This window comes from Acomys russatus, chromosome 23 (genome assembly GCF_903995435.1).
Source record: "Acomys russatus chromosome 23, mAcoRus1.1, whole genome shotgun sequence".
NCBI classification, from domain to species: Eukaryota; Metazoa; Chordata; class Mammalia; order Rodentia; family Muridae; genus Acomys; species Acomys russatus.
The window spans coordinates 23,743,141-23,764,007 of record NC_067159.1 but is presented as its reverse complement, the minus strand read 5'-3'; the positions used below and the strand labels follow the sequence as shown (position 1 = coordinate 23,764,007).

The following is a 20,867-nucleotide window of genomic DNA, read 5'->3' as shown; positions in this document are numbered from 1 at the left end:
ATTTAGGGTCTCTTTCAGGGTCCGGCTTATCCTTTTTCCCTGTCCTGAGCTCTAGGGGTGATATGCACAATATAATTTCCAATTAGTCCCCAGTATTTTAAGTAGGTCCTGTGTTACCTTAGAGGTGAAAGCAGAGCCATTGTCTGATCTTATCATAGAAGGCAGTCCATACCTTAGAAAGAGTTCACTGATGATCTTCTTGGGCACTGTGGAGGCTGTTTCCTTTTTGGTAGGATAAGCATCTACCCATCCTGAAAAGGTCTCTATAAAGACTAAAAGGTATTTATATCCACGTTTACCAGAAGTCTATTTCTTGGTAGACTCCAGGTGAAGTTCCTTCCCCCTCCTTTTTTTAGGGGTCTCGTTTCTCTGTGATTTAGTAGCCTGACCAAGAAGGCATTAAGCCACACGGTTCTCCACTAACCAGTTTAAGTTAAAGATCTTACATTTTGAATGTCTCAGAAGCTCTTTTATTTTTCTTTAGCCAAGATATTTTCCTTTGTGGATTTGGTGAGTCAGGAACTTGGCCAGTTCAGCTGGGAGGATAAGTCTTATCTGTAGTGTCCTTCCATCCATCTTTAACCCCCGTGTTTGGCAAAGAGGCAAAATCTTTATTGTTTGAACAGAATATTCTGGCATCTCAGGCAGTGTTGGGGCTAGCATGGTTATCAGTAGATTGGTGGTGGCCATGGCAGCCTCCTAGGCTGCATGATCTGCTCTCCCCCCCCCCCCCCCCCCCCGGCTTCCTAGGAGTCCCCTCTTAGGTGTCCTGGGCAATGGATGATAGCCAGTCTTTTTGGCAGCCAGAGGGGCTGACAGTAAGTCTTTTGTTTATTTTTAATAGCCTTTCCTTTGGCAGTTAAGAGTCTTATTTCTTGATAAATGGCTTCATGTGTATAGGCTGTTGCAAAAACATACCAGTGCCTGTGTAGATGTTAACAGTTCTGTCCCACACCAACTGGAGGGCTTTCGTTAGTCCTGTTATTATTACTACTAGTTCAGCCACGGTCCATTTGGTGGTGCTAGAATACAAGGCTGTTACGGTGGCCCATTGGACCCAAGTTACTTTTCCTGATATGAGCTCCAAAGAGGCTTTGAGTACCAAGTGGTGGGCCCTGGTATCCACTAAGAAATCAATTGATTGCCCCCTCTACTTCTTGGGTTACCCAAGGCTTGAGGAGGGCCTTTGAGCCCTGTCCCCCTCAATCATCCTGACCCACTAGTTTGAGGAACTTCTGACAGTTTTTAGGTTCCTGTTGGCGTACTTTTAACCAACTCTTTTTATTTAGGGTTCCTTAAATCTCTCCCTACTCCACCCCAATCCCCTCCAATGCCCCAACATGGTAGGGGAGGAAGAAGGATAGTGGGAAGACAGGGCAAAGTTTTCCTTAGCTGCTTCCTGCTGTTTATGGCTCTGGTTCTTTTGGGGGCAAATCCAATCCTTGATTCAGGGTAATTCCAACTTCTTGTCAAACCCCATCAACAGCAACCAGGAGCAGCAGGGGGCAAGCACCAGCAGCTTTCTTCTTTCTTGGAGCTCCCAGTCTCTCCTTGGGTCTGGCTTTTATCCCCCACTGACAAAGATCACACCCCCACATGAGGTAATTCACAGCTGACAAACATCATGTGCCCTCTCAGGAGGCAGTTATCAGCTGTGGACAGAATGGAGCAGCCCTATATCCCATACCTAGGGTTAAAACAAAAACATGTTCACATATAAACCAAAACTTCCACAACAGCTTCCCCTTGTTTTATCTTTCATTGAGGGCGTTCCCTTTTCCAATGGCCCATCCCCCTCCTTAGGCCCATTGCTCCTTTTTGAGATGGGGTTGTTCTGGGCGCTCATTATTTTCCTGCCCATTGGGTGATCAGGTCAGTTGTTGGCTTCTGAATTCTGAGGAACCCTTTACCTCAGTCTGCGGCTAGCAGCACTTCGGCTAAACCTCGCGTTTGTTTATCCTCATGTGCTTCTGTGTTACTATAAACTTCCGTGGCTGTGGCCACTAATTCAGATAAGTTTTTACCTTCAAATCCGTGGAGCCTTTGGGATTTCTTCTTCATGTCTGGGGCTGCCTGGTTGACAAAAGCCATGCTGACTGCCATCTGGTTTTCAGGTGCTTCGAGGTTCAGCGGGGTGGAGGTACGGTAGGTGTCTATCAGGCGCTCGAGGAATGCACCTGGTGACTCAGTCTTTTCCTTGGATAAATTTAGGGGCTACCTACCAGCTGCTGGGAGACCACCCATAAGAATCTGGTGATAGACCTTTAGCCACTCCCTACCTCCAGCTGTCTTGTAATCCTATCCATCCTTAGGTGAGGAGGTGGAGGAGGCTTTCTTGGCAATCGGTTCATGATCCGTGGGGGCACTGTTTCACCCTGGGACTAACTTGTGGCATTCTTGCGCTTTCCGGTCTTTCTCTTCACTAGTCAAAAGAACCGGAAGGAGGTGCTGACAGTCATCTCAAGCAGGCTGATAAGTGAATAAAACAGTATCAAAAGATCAATGAGAGCCTGTGGCTTCATGGGAGTCTGGAGCTTCCAGTTGTGCAGCTCAGTGGTACTAAAAGGAAAATAAGCAAGAGGTTACCATCCAAGTCACGTGGCCCAGTGGCACTGAGAGGAAGGGCAGTAGAAGCTGTGATTCGGGCCTTCTCTGACTGGGTATGAAGCAAACTTGGCCTGTAAGGTGAATGGTGAGGAGGGAAGGGAAGAGGGGAAGGACTCTGCGATGGAGCAGAAGATTTAGGGGGAGGGAAAGGAGCCAGTCGTGGGGGTGGCAGGTCTTGCCTGCCTCTGAGACCTGGGGTTGTAGGGAGGGAAAGATGCTCTAATTCAGGATCTGATGATGGAGGCAACACTGCAGGGGTGGTAGGTCGGCCAGATCTCTCCTTCAATTCCTTTGATGGAACAGGAAGAATAGTGGTTCCATTCCCTGGGGTGAGGATAAAAGGCTTTAACCAAGAAGGGAGTTGACCAGGAGATAATGCCAGGTCATGATGTAGGGAACCTGGTCCAGATGAGCGGGATGGCCGAACCTGGACTGTGAGGATAAGCTTAAGGCTTAAAGAGCCATCAGAAGCCCAGACAACTCAGAAGGCAAGGCAAGGCAAGGCAAAAAGTCTTGTGTTGCTCCAGTTTCATGCAGGCAGTAGAGGCAGCTGCAGTACTTCTGAAGTCCTGGAACTGAGAAAGGACAAGTTCCAAAGGGGTCTATGAATGAGATGAAGTTTGACCTGTGGTTAGAACTAAACCAGTAGTTAAAACAACAAGGAGACCGACAGCAAACAAGACGAGAAGATGAAAGTTTTGAGACCGAAGACCAGCTGACACAGAAAGAAGAGCGCTGTTTGACAGTCCCCCAGAAATGTGTAGACCTGTTTCAGTCCTGGAGGGTCACAATGAATGACCCAACAGCCAGAGGAAGGGCTGAGGCATCCCCCAAATCCTTCTGGCTCTAAGACCAATAGTTCTTCTGCCTGTCCAGTTTGTCAAGTCCCAGTGTGTCCAGACACTTGAAACAGAAGCTAGAGAAAAACTTGGTTGGTCAGGACCCAAAGAACAAAGTTACAGAGACTTGGTGTCCTCAGATTGCAATTTCCGGACCAATGCACCAAAATGTTGGGGTCTGGAGTCACACAAATAATGAGGACAGAACCACCAAATTCAGAAGAAAACCAGAAGCAACTTTATTTACCATGGGAAAATACTTGTAGCTAGAAACCCACTCAGGACTGGGAACAGAAGCTGTGACACTGTAGTGAGCGAGCAGGCTCCTTTTAAAGCATAAAAATCACAAACAGATGTTCAGGGCATGATTAAGAAAGAATTTGCAAATCGAGGGTGAGTCGTTGAGCAAGAGCCGGTTCCAGGGTGTAGCCACTCACCATAGCCGGGAGTGAGCTCAAGCGGGAAGAAAGTGTGGACTTAGCGATAACAAGAAGAGAGCAAGAGCTCAAGGCTATTTCATTAATGCAGTTTTATCTCCACTTTATGGGCTGTTGCAAGCCAGGTGGATTTTCCTGTACGTAAAGAGAATGTGGGGCAAAGGGTATCCAGTAAAATGGAGGTGACAGACCAGAGCTTGGAGTCACTCTGCGCTCTTCAATACATCTGTATGTATATATAGACAATATGTACAGATGATTAGTCCGACCTATTTGGTGGGTGATGCATAGAACAAGCTCTGTCATGCAGCCCACACACTTTATTCTTTGTCTTCAGTCCTTATGTAACATCTAATACAAAATCTTTACATCAGAGGAAAAATGACCGTGGAATCAATGATCACAAAACAGATAAAATGTAGTTACATCAAGATCGTTGATTGCTTGTGCCTACATAGGCATAATTTATCCATGTCTCTATTTCACAGTTCATTGTAATTTCAGGACAACAGTATTTCATGACATGGTTTAAGGTTCACAGGGTCCAAGGGACTTCAGCAGGGTTATTGTTTACATATCTTTCCATTAAGACTGCATCTTTCAGTTATCTATGAGTTCACTGAAAGTTTAAGGCAATAATTTTTATTTGTCCTAGTACATACTGAGACCATACCCTAGAGGAAAGTTTATTTTGGTCATAAATCTGCCTCTTCTCCCTAGGTCAATGCATGTGCCAATGACAGGTGAAGATTACAAACTTCTAGCAGTTTTTGCTCTACTGTAGGAGGGGCTTGAAGTTACTTGAATAAAATTGGTAATTTTATAAAATCGCTATAAAAATTATAAAATCAATTTGTCTAAACAGTATTATTACATGGAAGTAAATCTTCAGTTTTATCTGCAGGAAATCTGCTCAACAGGGTGAAGCAATTGCACAAGAGCATAGGTAGTGAGGATTTTTGCCATGTCAGATAGATGAGAAATACAGTAATGACAAGGATGGAAAGGCAGCGAGAAGCAGTCCTGGGTCAAAGGCTCTGGGGCCTTGCCTCTTCAGGAAATATTGATCATAGCCTTGCAAAAATGGTCGACTGTCCCCAGGAAGCTCACTTGCATGCCCCAGCATAACTGGCTTCTGGCGTCATTTAGCATTCAGTGGCTTGGCCTGGGTTCCACATCTAGTGGGCTGGTCCAGGTGTTGCTTGGTTCTGTATGACAATGGAAGGACCTTGAGGTCAAAGGTCTCAAGGTCCCATGTCTTGCTTAGGGGCAACATAGAGCGATCAGGGTGAGGCTCCTGGTCCCAGCACTTGGCCAGATTCCTGGGTGTTACAGTAAATTGTATTGGTTTGGCCTAAGATGGCTAATAACTGACACAGAGTCTGAAACATACTTTAAAGCTGCCAGCACTACACTAGGCAGAATCTAAACTGATACAAATATGGTTGTAAACTAACATAAAGAAACTACTCTAAACCTCATAACACATATATCCCAAGTACTTGTCACTATGATCCTCGGAGACTTCTCTCCCTGGCCTTGTCAACTGTCAACCCTCTCTTCTTCTTTTCTCAACTATCCATCTTGGCTCCACCCTCTCCCTAGCAAGTCCCGCCTTCCACTTCCTGTCCTTCTGCCCAGCTGATTGGCTAAACAGCACTTTATTGACAGTTGTTACATCCACTCACGACATTCCTCCACACCTCCAGCTCACTGAAGTTAACAGGTGATTGTGAGCTACCTGATGTGGAGCAAGTGCTCTTAACTACTGAGCTGTCTCTCCAGCCTGTCCTTTAAAATTTTGTGGTTATTGCTATCTTTAGTTTGCTGTTGAGAAGAGCCAGTGTACTGATTTCTTTGTGTGTGGCAATTACCAATGCCTTTTCTCATCCTTTCTCTGTCTCCACTTCTCACTCCTCACTCCTAGAATGTTCTCGGCTCCACCTAGCAAGTTTCTGCCTCTTGTTTTATGACTTCTCTTCTCATATGTATCGTTTGCTTTGGATAAATATCCCGTGTAGATTAAAGCCCTTTTAATGCTGCTGAATATTCTGTGTGCGGGGTCTTGCAAGGAAAGGAAGGGACAAATGTCTTTCATTTTTAGCTGGAAGTACTTAAAAGTTTCTTTCTTTCTTTCTTTCTTTCTTTCTTTCTTTCTTTCTTTCTTTCTTTCTTTCTTTTTTTATTGCCAGTGTTTCAAAATAGGGTTTCTCTGTGTAGCCTTGGCTGTCCTGGATTCACTTTGTAGACCAGGCTGGCCTCGAACTCACAGAGAACTGTCTACCTCTGTCTCCCGAGTGCTGGGATTACAGGTATGTGCCACAGCACCCTGCTCTTGAAAGTGTCTATATTCATTTTTTTTTTTTTATAAATTGGTGCTTAATATGTAGCTTTAGAACTTAGTATATTCAAGAAAACTCGAAAGAATGGAGCTTTAGCGTGTCATAGACTTGCTATGCTCATGTGGTTTCTCAGCTTGGAAGAGGTCTCTAAGGTACATATGCACATCGTGGTACTTTTCCTAAGGAACCAACAGCACCTTAAACTTCAAATTATTATCAACACTTAATTTTTTCCAAGTTTTGTAATTTGTTTGCCATGTTTGCCATATTTACTGGCCCTACTCTGTTTTTTTTTTTTTTTTTTTTTTTTTTTTTTTTGAGGCCAGACCCATTTAGGCAGCGTCTGAAACCCAGAAGCCCAGATTTGAAAAGGCATGCTTACATGGCATAAGCTGTGCCCGAGGTGCAGTTCGGATGCTTCAGGGCAGGCGTTCATCCTCCTGAAACACTTGCCACATTCTTCCCCTCTTCTGGTGAACTCTTTATCTTCAATGAGATACTACAACACCCTTACAAGTTCAAGCTAAGTGGATCTTGTAAGCCTCTTCACGCTCTCCATCATAACACTTATGCACGGCTATAATGGCTTGTTTGACACTTTACACTTATGCAAGTTCTGTAAGAATTGAGCCGATGCCTGTCATATTTATATAAAATCCATAATGTCTGGCACATAGAGTTAGTTGAGAATAATGAATACATCAGTGAATCTGAATACATGAGCTGCATTTAATAAGCCGGAGAAGCAAGGCACCCACCACTGAGGCCCGAACGAGGAACCTTCCATTCACGCAGCTGTGGGCAGGGCAGAGGCCCTCCATGCGCATCTCAGAAAGCACTCGGTGGTGGGTCTGCAGCTCTGCTATGAGCACGCGCCAACAGCTTGTTCCCTTCCACCCCATGTCCCCCACCTATCTTTCTGAAGGACGTCGGGAATGGTGGGTTAAGTGTTTAGGGAGATCTCAGAGAGTGCACACACACAACATTTGGAAAGTCTGATTCTGGCTGGGGTCCAAGAATGCCAACTTCTAACTAGTTTTCCACATAGGATATTAAAGAGCTGGTCCCTAGACAGTGCCGCACCTTAGCAATGGTACAACGTAGTCATAGGCACCTGGGGAAGATGATCTCGTTCAGCCATCTGGCCACCCTTTCCCTCACGGCTCTTCATTTTGTCTTCCATCCATGGGCTTTTTAGTAGTTTTGTAATCTAGCCTGATTACTCTTGTCCAGTTGTCTACCCTTCTCAGGAACCCTTGATGACTCCTCCCCTTCCTGTCACTGTGATGGAAACGCTGCCATAAGTCTGCATGAGGGAAACGCTCCCTGCCCTTCTGGGGTTATATCTCTTTTTTTCTAACCTGAAACATTTGTCAGAGAAGACTAATCACTATATTAAGGCAACTTTTTGTTGGTGGTGCTTGAAAATCGGCGGTGTGTGTGTGTGTGTGTGTGTGTGTGTGTGTGTGTGTGTGTGTGTCTAAAGCTGTATGTCAGGAACCTCTCAGTGTTTTGTAGGTCTCTTTTTGGAAGTTTTTCACACATCTCTGCAATTCCCAAGCTGGGAAGGCTGAGCAACAGGTCATGAGTTTGATACCTGCCTGGGCTACATGCAAGATCTTGTCTCAAAGGAAAAAAAAAAAGATCTGTTTAATTTAAAATAAATCACAGTTTCTCAGTCTTATAGTTCCTGCCTATTCTTTTGCTGATTTTATTTTCTCCCAGAAAAGAGTGATTTCGTAAATTATTTATCGGTATACTCCATATGTGTGTGTGTGTGTGTGTGTATATATATATATATACACACACACACATATATATGTATATATATATATATATTCACAGAATTGAGGCTGAAAAGAGGTGTTCTTTTAAAAAATTAACCTTTTAAAATTAATTATTGTTTGTGTTGGTGTGCATGTGGCAGAAGATCTTTGGAACAGTTACTTCACTTGACAAAAAACACAAAACAAACAAACCAACAAACCCAAACCCAAACCCAAACCCAAACCCCAGTTTTCACTTATGCTTTCAGGTTCATTTCTGTTCAATGGGGCCACTGGTGTCCCATCTGATGTCAGTAGATGTTTGCTCACAGCCTTCAGGAAAAAACCATACAGCAGTGGGGAATCACTGGACTGCTTGGGTGATTTCTGCCATTGACAAGGAAAAAATATGAGGGCTAAAGTAAAAATGAAGTCTTAAAGATGAGCATGTTATGATAACTGTGTCCTTGGGCTTTGTGACGCTGTTGTGGATGTCATGGTGGCAGCAGGAGTAAGGGGGTGGGTAGTGAAGGAAGGGTGGCCTGCCTGGCAGGGCAGACCCACCAAAGTGGCTCCAAGTCGGGTGAGGGGAGGTAACTGTTGCAACAGGAATCTACTTTAACCACCACAATGCCGGCCAACTTCGTTTAGAGTGAAGCGGCATGGGGAATGGAAGGAGAAGTTAATGATTATGCCAGGGCTTGGCCTGAGTGGATGGCGGTGTCATTCTTTGAAATGGGGAAGACTGACAGAGAACTAGGTTTGAAGTGGGAACTAGTTCCTCCTTGGATGGTGTGGACAAGATCCCTGTTGGATACCGAGCACGCTGTGTAAGCAGCTGGGGCTGCACTTCAGCTCTGAATGTTAAAAGAAGTGGGGGCTCATATTTGATGACCTCCCCTTGGTGGGGAGCCTTGGTGGCACTCAAAGAAAGAATAAGCAGGCTACCAAGATGAGACTTGATAGCCTATGACCATAACGTGGGGGAGGGGGTCCCCCTCGGTCATAGACCTAGGGGAGGGGAATAGGGTGAAAGTGGGAGGGAGGGAGGAGGAACAGGAGGATACAAGTGATGGGATAACAATTAAATTGTAATCTGAATAAATTAATTAAAAAAAGAAGCGGGGGTTACAGTGCATATTTGGAAGGCACAGCATTTAGCTACTGCAGGCAGACAGCATGCACTCTAGATCCTAGGCCATGGCCGTGGACATAATGCAGAGTAACTGACAGTTTGTGGAGATGCATTCAAGCACTGGGGCAACTCAGCGTTTACAAGCTGGAGGTCAGGGGATGCTGTCCAAGGGACCACCTTTTATAAGTTGAGGAAAGAGTGTATTTTGGAACAGAAAATAATATGTCTTATTCTGATAGAAATAACCAAACAAGGGAGAAAGGTCATGCAAGAGAAAGATGATTTCAGCGGCAAAGTCTTCAGATAGTTGTGAACTCGTAAAAATAAAATGTATTCATACTAGGAGTTCTCTGCATCTTAAGGCTCCATTCTAGGTCCTGTTTAGTTACTGTCCATTGGCCGTGATGAAGCTCCATGTGATTTAGGGCTTGGTTCCAGAGAGGAGCAGAGTTCATGCAGCTGGTGTGAGGAGCATGGCCTCAGCAGGCATGGGCTGCAGCAACAGCTGAGGGCTTCTGTCTCGGCTCACAAGCATGGGCCAGAGAGAGCTAATGGGACTGGCATGGGCTTTTTTAACCTCAAAGTGCCACACCAGCCCAACACACATACTCCAACAAGCCATGCCTCCTAATCCTTCCCAGGATGTCCACCAACTGGGAACCTTGCCTTTGAATATATGAGCCTGTGGAGGCCATTGTCATTCAGACCACCATAGGTGGCTTATTCCATGTTAGTGATGATACAGTGTTGGTTTGGGTGTTTTTTACTACAAGGAGCAGAAAACCTGATCACTGAGAACAGAAAACCCAGCTCAGCCTCACCAAGTGTATAATGCCTCCTTCCCGCTGTGAGCAGCTCCATACCTCACTATATCCAGACCTGCTTTCAGTCTGCAGATAATTCAAATTCCTTAGATTATGAAGCCGTGAACTACATAATAATGCTATCATTATTCCTGGTGGAGAAATGCAAGGTCAGCAGCCCCTGGAGGCTGCTTTGCCCTTCATGTGGTACATGGAGTTCTATGTCCTGGGTAGGACATGGGAGCAGGAACTCAAGGTGAAGGATCCCTTCGTTGAGGACATGACCCCCTTGCCTGGCTCTTTCTGGACTCTGCAGCACAGGCTTGTTGCTATGGTAACAGAAGCTGCACTGGTGCAAGCAGGTTCAGCCTGTGCAGTGGGGCAGCCTGGACAGGTCTGTTATTGAGTGAACACACAAAACCTATGAGTTAAACTGGCCCTTGGCAACTCCCGGCCTTCCAGAGGGAAGCCAAGGCAGGTTTGCAGTCCACCCAGCTCAGAATATCTTCACCCTGTCCGAATCCTCTCTCTACGCAGCGAAGACTTCTGCCGCATCTGAAGGTCTCACTCACTTCTCCATTTCAGAGTCACTGAGTCAACTCAGCAGGACCCAGTCCCTGTGCTTAGTTTCCTCAGTGAGGTCAAACCCAAGAGCCAAACCCAGTGGTTGCCCACAAAGAAGCCTCAGTCTAGAGACTTCACCCTGTCTACCTCACTCCCCTCCTGATCCTTCTAGTTTTTGTCACCATAAAAATGGAAGGCAGATTTCTTTCTCTTTCAGCCTCATCCACATTGCAAGTGAGGGACTATGGGGAGAAATCTCTCTCAGTCTCTACTAGGTTACAGTGCGTTCTTCCTCCTCTGTGAGAGTGCATCCCCGCCATGAGCCTTAGGGTCCCTCAAGAGGCCCAGTCCTGTCAGGCTTGGCACATGACTTGTTTAGCCATGTCAACCAAAGTGTGGAGCAGAAGAGCCAAGACCATGAATTTGAATGAGTCCAAGGGTCAAAGGGCAGGGAAGAGGGAAAATGATGTAATTATAACCAAAATGTTCTTTTATAAAAAGTGACAACAATCTGGGTCTTTTCTTTTGTTTTTGCTATGTATGTGTGCTCACCTTTGCTTTGATCCCAGTAGGGACCCTTCTTTGTTTGGGTGTTGTAATGAGAAGACACTGTAAGGAGCCACCCCCTACCAACATTAGTGTGAGTGCATACTGAACATTGTTTGAAGCCACTAAGATTGCTAAGATCAATTGTTACCACCACAAAGTTACCTAATATAAAGACTAAGTAGTCAATAATAAATGGAAGATATAAATGTGATAATCTCATTCCCAGTCATCTTTTTTATAGTAAAGTATATTAAATAATCTCAATATATACAAATAGAAGCTATATAAATAGAAAATCCCACATACAAAACATTTACAATTTATATAAATATATAGTGGTAACCATAGTCATTATTAAGTACCTTAAATCATAAAACTGTAGTTTTCTTGTATGATCTTATAAAAATAGAGCTGGCTGTCAAATGTTTAATCCTCCCATTGTCAGTTAAAGTGCTGAATTATAATACATATATCACAAAGATGCCCCAAGCAGAAATATCCTGCATTTTATATGAAAGTTTGCCAATTGCTTTGAACTTCCAAAAGTACCTAGTAAAGGAACAAAAAGAAACCAAATACCACTTTCAGAAGAACAACTGTTAGAAAATTCCATCCTATTTCCATTTCACTGTTCTATAGCCTATGAAATTAGCTTCTCATATGTTCTCCAAAAGTCCACCCCGGATAAATGAAAGACATCTGCCTGGGTAACTTAGTGTTTTCCTGAGTGTAAAATAAAACATTTGTGCAAAAGGTGCTGCAGTGTTAACCAGTTTGTACCGTTCAGTACATTCTAGAATGATAAATACAAGTGTCGGAATCAAATCGTTAGCTACAATAACAGGTCATGAAGGGAGCCTTTCAGACTAGGCTCCTCAAACCCCATTCCCCTCATCTTCTGTTCCACCAGAGGTCTTGCTAACAGTGCCATGCTGGTAGTGTGACATCAGCAGCTTCAGGCTCCTTCCTCTATTCCAAGTGCAGTGGGACGTTCTACCTTTTCTGCGCTGCTCTGCGCTTTTTACGCTGGCACAAAAATATGGACAGGAGGATGATAAAGATCATGACCATGTACACCCCTGCTCCCACAAGGATGAGTATTTCTGGAAAACAAAAAGAAAGATCGAAGACATAAATTCAACTTGGGAACTCAAATCCCACTTGCAGGTGGGCATGACCGCAAATTACAGCACCCTCCTTTTTTGAAACTTGAAGTTTATTTCTTCCACTGTTTCCACCATTCTTAGATTAAGAATCTACCTGACCTCATATCCTTGAGAGAAGCTGACAGTGGCAACAGCATTACGTGAGCCTCCCAATGTTCCTCAGCCAGAGAAGACCCCAAGGAGTTGGATGTGAAAACACATGTTGGAAATGTGGCTGAAAGTGACAGACCCTGAGTTTGGTGGCAGAGATTGAGACTTAGAAGACAGATGGGAAGGGCAAAGAAGAAGAGCCAAAGTGATGATGCAGGAGACGAAGAGACAGTGGTTGGCCAGTGTAGTCAGGAGCTTCCTGGAGGCAGCCTTGGAAATACCTCAGAGGATCTGTTTGGGTGGAGATGAGGCAGGGAAACTGAGGCACGGGCTGAGGCATCAAGTAGAGCAGGGCTTAGGAAAGGGAATCTGGAGGCTTGTGGCTCAGGAGCTGCCCATGGGGGCATGGGCTCCAATGGAAGGGGAACTTTCTGTCAATAGCACTAAGGAGGCAGAATACTTTAATGTATTCTTGCATTCAAAAGTTACTTTTAGGTTAACTTAGCATGTAGAGTAATAGGTTTAATAATGGCATTTTCATAAATGACATGGAATTAGATTGTGTTCTCATTCTTCCCTGGCTCCCACGCCCCTTTGTCTCTCTCCAGCTCCTTGTCCTAGGTAGGCCACACCTCTACTTTCTTATCACATCTATTCTATTACCCTCCTCCCTTTTAAAAAAAAACTCTTTCTTCTCTGACATGGTCCCCTTTCTAGTCTCACGACCCATTCCACACACACACATAAAGACACATGTGTACAACTTAAATCTTGGTTTCCAAATAACAGAAAGATATGATATTTGTCTTTCTGAGTCTGGTCTGCTTAAATTAGCATAATGAGTTGAAACTTTAGCAGGGGGCTGTGGTTCCTAGCTCTGTTTCTTCCCTCAGAGTGTCCAGGTGCCACTGTACACGAGGCTGGGAGGGAAGAGGCAGAGCCTGGAATGAGTGAGGTATGCTGGATCCCAGTACTGTTGGGAATGCCGTGGGGGAGCTGGGGTGAAGGGGCAGGGTGGGGGTGGGGGAAGGAAGGCCTTCTGTGAGGATTTTAGCATTATGGCTCTTTTAGACAATAGTCAGTGAAACAGTTAACCAGGTCGTGTGTGTTTATTTGTGGTGAACATTGACTATATAAACCTTGGGGAGTGGGAAGGGGTTTCTATGGTGAGTGTTGGTCTGGGCTAAGATGCTGTGGATGCTTTGTTTGCATGGAGAGGAATTCCAGGTGCCAGGCTACTTGGCTACCTCAAAAAACTGCAGGGCTCAGGTCTCCAAACTACTTGTTCTGCAGCACACATGCATTATGCAGGGAGGGAGCAGTATTTACTCCTGCCAGTCTCAAGACTGAGATTCTGGGGTTTTTGACATCTCTTAGCCTCACCCTAGCTCCATGCTCTTTTCTCCTGTCCCACAGGCCACGTTCCCCACATGGGGCCAGGACACTGCTACTGTCCCCTGATGCTTCCCCCATGAAAGCACTCTTTGTGCAATATTTACAGGCTTTAAGTCACAACAATGCAAACCCAGAAAGTGTGTTCACGCGCACCCTCACACATAGCCCATGTAGCAAAAGTTCATCACAGACGCACTTAAATATTTGCCACGTCCACAAATTAGCTGTTCCTGAGACCACTTCCCCACTCCATCCCAGATCGTGGTGTCAGTAGGAAAAACAGGCAGAGAAGTTGTGAGTTGATACTTAACTACTCACATCCTAACTGTAACCTGCACACCCAGTGCCCATAGAACTTGGCCCATTGAAAGTGCCCAGGGTAGCGCTTGATAACCAAGGAAACCACGTGGGATCATATCTAGTGTCTAAATGCCCCTAAAAGAATCCAGAAAAAACCTAAAACAACCTAAGGCCATTTCTCCTTGAATGTTTGAACCAAAGAACTACATGTTGCTCTGACGTGGGGGTAGCCGAGCCTCCCAGGGCACTGCCAGCCATGGCCACTCACCTCCCAGTCTACTGGTCCATTGGTCTGTGCATTCCTGGGTGCTTTTTGGGCTCATTTGGTTTCTTTTCCTGGAGAGAATCTGAGCTTGTACAGTAAAGCAGTAGCATGCTCCTTTGTCCACATCTATCAAGAATTCATTAGTGTTTATCTTGGCTGTTTTCTGTGAAAACATGAAAAGTCCTTATTCACACAGGCTCAGACTGAGTTCTTCCCCTTAAGTGGCTGAGGAAGGCGACACCAGGGCTCTCAGCAGAGTCTAGGCAGACATCACTGAGGGAGGATTAGAAGTGACCTGGCTCACCAGTAACCCTGATAACTGCTAAGGATGCCTTTGCCAAGGCAGAAAGATACAGCAAGTACATCCAACTCAGATCAGCCCCTTTATTCTATAGGAGAAGAAAGATGGAATCATCAAAGGAGGCACAATTAGGGGCTGGGGATGTAACTCAGTGGCAGAGAACCTGTCTAGGGTACAAGGCCCTGAGTAACAATGCCCTGTGTCACAAAGCCAGCATCAAGGAAAACACACACACACACACACACACACACACACACACACACACACACACACACAGAGACATACACCCCCCCCCCCGTCCCACATACACATACTCATGAGAACACACACACATTTATAAGTCATTTCCCCCTCTGTTGTCCCCGATATGAGGATGTGGGAGCAGACAGTCTGGTCCAGATACTTGCTTGGGAAACTGGAATTTCTGAAAAGACTCTGCTCAGGGACCCAAGGCAACTAGCTCAGAAGTGACAGGCAGAACGGGGATCCGTTGTCCATACCATCATGTCAACCCCCATTGTACTGGGAAGGAAGCAGCCTGTGGAGAATCTAGGATCTATAAAACAAGGCATAAAATGAATGAAAAATCTCTCACATTTCCTGTACTTGAGTCATTTTGATAAGTAAGTATATAACTCAAGTCGTTGCCAAAAACTCCCCGCAGGGTGAGGAATGCGCCGCTCTTGCCCTTTCTGACCAACGTTTGTGAGTCTTCCACTGTCACGTTCAGTTTTGTGCCATCTTGTTTAAAATGCTGAATTACGGGCTGTCCAAGTTCTGCTGAAATAGAAAAACAATTTGCTTGGTTGGAAATTACAATCAATACAAAGAAAAGATGACTTAGTTATCACAACTGACAACCCCTCCCTGGCTCCTATGGAGCATCTGGACAGACTCAGCTGCAGTAGCAAGAGTGATGGCTGTCCTAGAGCTGAGTCCCAAGACAGCACAGCACAATGCCATCCTCTGGAGGCACAAGGAGAATCTTCCTTACAGCCACTAGGAAATGTGAAGAGAGCCAGTGCGATTCATTGTAATCACAGACCTAAATAGATCCATTAATAGATTAGCATTTTAGCATGCACTCAGTATGAACGCTCTATGAATATTTTACATTTTAAAAACTGGCATGTATTCCACCTTGGCAGCATTATCCATATTTCAAGATTTTGGTGGCCATGTGTGGGTGATGGTGACCAGGTTGGATAATGGAGTTTTTCAAGCTTCCATATTTTAGCTACAATACATTAGGGGTGGGACACCTAGGAAATTTTCCTGGTCCATCAGGGAATCTATTTTAAGCTATTGGTTGCTGGTTCAGTTAGCTTAGCTCGTGTGCTCTGGTTATGTGATGGTCAAACAAGCCCTCACTCTGTGTAAGTCACAGTGTGTGTGTGTGTGTGTGTGTGTGTGTGTGTGTGTGTGTGTGTGTGTGTGTGTGTTTTCTGTCATGTACCACAAAGGATTTGGTCTGGATTGCTGACAGCTTAAGGTCTATAAAGGGTAATCATGGTTCAGGGAGAATGACTGTCAGACAGAAAGGAGACATGGAGAAACACAAGGGTAGACACACAAAGGAGTCCTAAGAAAGGGGCTTGTCAGTGGGGACCCTAGGAAGACAGCCACATCCATCTGGGTAATTGGACAATCAGAGTAAATGTCACAAGGAAAACTCTGGTCAGTTGTCACTCATCCTTCTTACCACCCAGTCACTGAGCAGTCTGAGGATACAGAGAGGGAACACCAAAAATAGGACATTTCTATTTTAACCAGCAGGCCTTGCAGAAGAAGTAGAGTTTAGTGTCTCTAATGTGCTCTGTGTGCCTGTGAAATGTCAACTTCTGAAACATACACACACACACACACACACGAAGAAGAAGAAGAAGAAGAAGAAGAAGAAGAAATTGTACTACTTCACAGGAATTCCAATTTATTCCCTTATTCTTATATTCTACTTATTATGATATTCATTATTTTATAATATTCCTCTAACAAGGATATTGCATTTTTTTTTGTGAGATGGCAGCCTTGCACACTGGGACAAAGGTGAGGAAGAAAGCATGCCACAGGTTCAAACCATCATGAGGGAGAGCTGGCACCTGCTGGCTCATCTCAGGACCACATGAAGCTCAGCTGGTTGAGGAACCAATGAGCCTATTTACAGCACAAGTGGCTTCCCTGTTGATTGTGCTTGTTTGGGGGGAAAACCTAACCTAGGATCTCTGCTCTGATGAAGGATGTAAACCTCAGCATGTGACATGTATCCTGACACAGTATCCTGAGGAAAAGCCACATGCTCAGCCTTGCTGTGACTCCAACCTGGTTAGTGGTAGGAACTGAGGGAGACTGGAGGAGAAAGTAGGTAGATGACACAGTGATTAACTCACAGGTTTACATTCTGTGAACATCCTGTCCATCTGCAGAGAGGGAGATGCTTATTTATAAGATGTCCCCCCACTGTGTGTGTGTGTGTGTGTGTGTGTGTGTGTGTGTACAGATACATCTAATGTCCAGTAGGGGTCACAAAGTACAAGAATGTGCAGAAGCCAAGGCCAGGAATGAAGACATCACACACCACGCTACTTACTCTCTTGGTAAGGTGTAAACTTTGTGGCATTTGAAAAGAGCACTTCCTTCCATTTAGTCTTATTCTGGGGGACAGATAGGACCCTTGCCTCATAGGTCTGGTACACATCCTGAACGATCTCCTCTGTGACGTCACACTCAGTGTCTATGGTTAAGTTGCATTTGTCTTTCCAGTCTTTAGATCCAGATCTAAAGGAAGGAACAGGAAAAAAATGAAAGGTTATGGGGTCTGTGTCCATCAGGATGGATGGCCTTCTCCCAGAGGTCCCTGAGCTACCAACTGCAGCACAGGGAACCTGAAGAGCACTTCCCACCCTGAGCACTGAAGTGTCAATGCAAGGTCACCAGCCACCAGGGTGGCTGAGTCGGATTTTTTTTTTTTTTTTTAGATGTATGAGAGCATGGAAGGCCAGAGACACCAACCAACTTTCAAAGTCACACAGTACTAGGGGCAGAGCTGGGCTTCTTTTTTCTATTACACTGCCCCATGCTAGCTGTAGCTACAATAAGAGCACGTCTCACCAAAGATGAGAGAAAACCAATACAGGTAGTGCTGGCTAACAAAGTGCCTCCAAGGTTAAAGGACAGGTCTTTCTTTTGTAAGGCACCATTGAAGAGAAAATAACTTGAAAAACATTGCTGAAAGCAAGACTCTTTGAAAGGACAAAAGTGACCATTGGCTAGATCATCACCCCTGAACTCCCATCAAATGGACGGCGGGAGTCACTGCTCTGGGGTCCATATCATCCTGCCAGACAGACCCCAGCACTCAAGCCATGTTCCACATCTCCATATCACCTTGCTTAGCTCTCACCTCTCCCTTGGTGGCTCCCCTCCAACCTTACTGCCATGAAAGCTCTGACCCTTCAGGCTCTCCTTGAACCCACAGTTCTGGTTCTCATCTCTCTGCCAAGGAGCAAGAGTTTGGCCTTTGCCAAGTATGAGACTGTTTCCCCTTCAGGGTGAATACACTTCCCATGACCACACACATTAGAAAGAACCAGGACTTCCTTAGGGAGATTTGTACTTGAGGAAACATGTGCTAAGGGCTTACCCCCATATCTGGCAAATAGAAGGTTCAGTGTTTGACTAAGTGTATATATATTGTGATCATGATAGAATATAATTATTTAGGGAATTATTGTTATTGATAGAATTTATTAATCAATATAGATAGAATATGACCTAACAATGAGCAGGGGAATCACACACAGATTCAATGATCCACAAAGAAGAGGTTCAAATGTGGATTCTCCAAAACCTTAAAGAATCAGATGAAAGAACCTGGGTACATGTATCCTTTGTCTTCAAACTCACAAACTAACATTAACATTGGCACAGTTTAGCTTCCTGTATTTTTGAGTTTTCTTCTGTGATAAGTATAGAGCAGCTATTTGGATCCAGAATGACCAAAATGGACCTTGATTACATCTTTTCCATATGAAAAGCCAATTGTAACTTAATGGTTTCCCTCCACGGATATAACAAACAAAGCCTTCAGTGGCTAGTCTCTGGGTGAAGACAAACACATGAAAGTGTTCTGTTCCACTAAGCTTACAAGTTGGACCATACGATCTCTGAAAAAGCATAGTAGAGGGGCCTACATCACCTTGTGACAACAGGTCAGTGAGGGAACATTCTCCAGTGAGGTCCTCTGGGTGCTGCCAAGACCACACCCACTTTAAAAGGTTTCAAGTTTTCCCTAGGTTAGTGAAAAACTCCCCAAACTTGGAAATAAAAGTCCCTCTTAGTTTACTGAGTAGTTTCAACAGGAAACAGACATTCACCACCTGAGGGAGAGGTTGTGTCTGGAAGCTTCTATATTCAGCTTCAGACACAGCACACACTCTGGACTGGATGGCACAAGTCATGGCACGGTGCTGAGGCTGGGCCTCTGATGCTTCCCAGCTCCTTGCAGAGAACATACTGTGGACACTCAGCCAAGGGCTTTGGTGCCACAGAGCGGCCCTTGGCCAGCACCACACAGCCAAGCTCCAGCGGCGTGGGTGGGCGTGGGGAACAGAATAAAGGGGATTCAGGAGAAGCAGTGATGAGCAGAGCTTTCCTTTCCTCCCAGTGGTGGGGCCTTGCAGCAGACTGGCAGAGCCTCCTGCAGACATGGTGCACCTCAGTTCCAGGCAGCCTGCTCACCCATGACAGGCAGTCAGTGTGAGCCCTGGCTTCCCAGAGCCACAGTTCCATCTGGACAAATGACTGCTAGGATTCCCTTAGCCCTGGAGCCTCCTCCCCCCTGGGAAGGGTGAGGACTAGCTCAGGTCTCAGGCACTGACTGATGGAAACGCATCCAGGATCACCCAGCTCAGCAGCAAGGTCCTGAGGAGGGTGACACCCAAGCCTGCAGGAATCCCCAAGCTGTGCCCTGAGCTCTGATGTTTGCAGATGTATCAATAATGGCCACCTTAAAAACTCAAAAATTACAACTAATAAGGGCTTCTATTTCAAAAATCAAGTCAACCCAAAGTATATTTTTAATATTATTCCAATTAAGACAACATATTAGAAGATAACCATTCGTCCCCAAATCTAATCTTCATTTCTAGAAGGAAAATGGTTTCCTGAAGTAATGTCAGTAATTGATTTCCTAAGAAATAATTACTCTCAGCTATTAGGATATGAATTGCCAACTTTTGAATTTAGTCAGGGTCTCACTGTGTATTTCTAGTTGTCCTTGAACACATATGTAGCCTTGCACTCATAACTCGTTGCTTCATATAACTAAGCTGTGCAGGCATTGCAGAGTGCCAGCAAAACCATGCCAAGTAAATTGAGGGGTGGGGCGTGGATTACGGATAGGACTGAAGGCTTTGTACAGGGAAGACAAGAACTGTGCCGTGAAACTGTATCACAAGCCTGTGAAATGATAACTTTGACTTGATTTGTAATTATAGATTAGGCAACTCCTTTATCTCTATGCATCTAGGCACAGCTGTCCACACACACATGCACAGGTGCACACAGCCTCTCTCCCCCTGTGGTTTGGCAATAGTCATCCTGGAGCTCATTTTGATAAACAGGAAAGCTGTTTAAAAGACCCACACCTGAGCCTGGCATCCTAGTGCTATAAAAGGCTTGGCACAGGCTGAAACAGCACAACAAAGAGGGAAAACATGCTTGAATTTTGTCAATTGTACGCAAGTATTTACATCATCAATATTAAAATAATTTCTACACCTTGATTTCTCAAGTCCTTGCACATCTGCTAGAACCTACCAGAAACCCAAAGCTTCCCAAGAATATGTAAAAACCCTCAGGAAATCACGTGGCAACGCTGAGACTTAACTTGCTCCTGAGAGCTGTTAATCAGTGACCAGGCTTGATTGAGTTAAACAGCCCCAGACAGCAGAGGATGTAGACAGTCCTTCAGTGTTTTCTAAGCTGCTCAGTGACTCAGGAGTCTGGCCTCCACAGAGATCCTGTGTACAACCAAATTTTAATTCACAGAGTCCATACAGTAATGAATCAAACACTGCTTCAGGGCAGTGTAGACACTGGAATTCCTCCTACCTCACCCTCACATGCCTGGAGCAGCTCAGTCTAGACAGCTAGTGACTGGAAAAGGCACTGGTGCTTCAGAGAGATCAGCTGCCATTGATCCCAAAGCGTACTAAGAGAGCCTGCCTATGTGAGCGGGTTCACTCCTCCACGGCTTATATGCACTTATTAATTTTCCTATTACACCAAATAACTAGACACTATATAAT

At 45.0% G+C, this 20,867-nt stretch overlaps 2 protein-coding genes across 3 annotated transcripts in view; one reads left to right on the top strand and one right to left on the bottom strand.

Annotated features, from left to right (window-relative positions):
- The window catches only part of Abcd3 (ATP binding cassette subfamily D member 3), a 221,766-nt gene that overhangs the window by 60,687 nt on the left and 140,212 nt on the right, over positions 1–20,867 (top strand). The gene's annotated exons all lie outside the window — the stretch shown is intronic.
- Positions 12,002–16,967, bottom strand: LOC127206108 (tissue factor-like). Its single transcript, XM_051165404.1, has 4 exons — positions 16,955–16,967; positions 15,155–15,339; positions 14,262–14,421; positions 12,002–12,145 (listed from the first exon to the last, which is right to left on the bottom strand). Exons 1-4 carry the CDS (start codon positions 16,965–16,967, stop codon positions 12,036–12,038), a joined length of 468 nt encoding a protein of 155 aa, XP_051021361.1. The 3' UTR covers positions 12,002–12,035.

Coding starts and splice junctions, on each gene's coding strand:
- LOC127206108 (XM_051165404.1), bottom strand. Junction 14,422..15,154: donor ATGACTCAAGTACAGGAAAT/GTGAGAGATTTT, acceptor ATGTTTTCACAG/AAAACAGCCAAGATAAACAC. Junction 12,146..14,261: donor ATGGACCAGTAGACTGGGAG/GTGAGTGGCCAT, acceptor TTTGTTTTCCAG/AAATACTCATCCTTGTGGGA.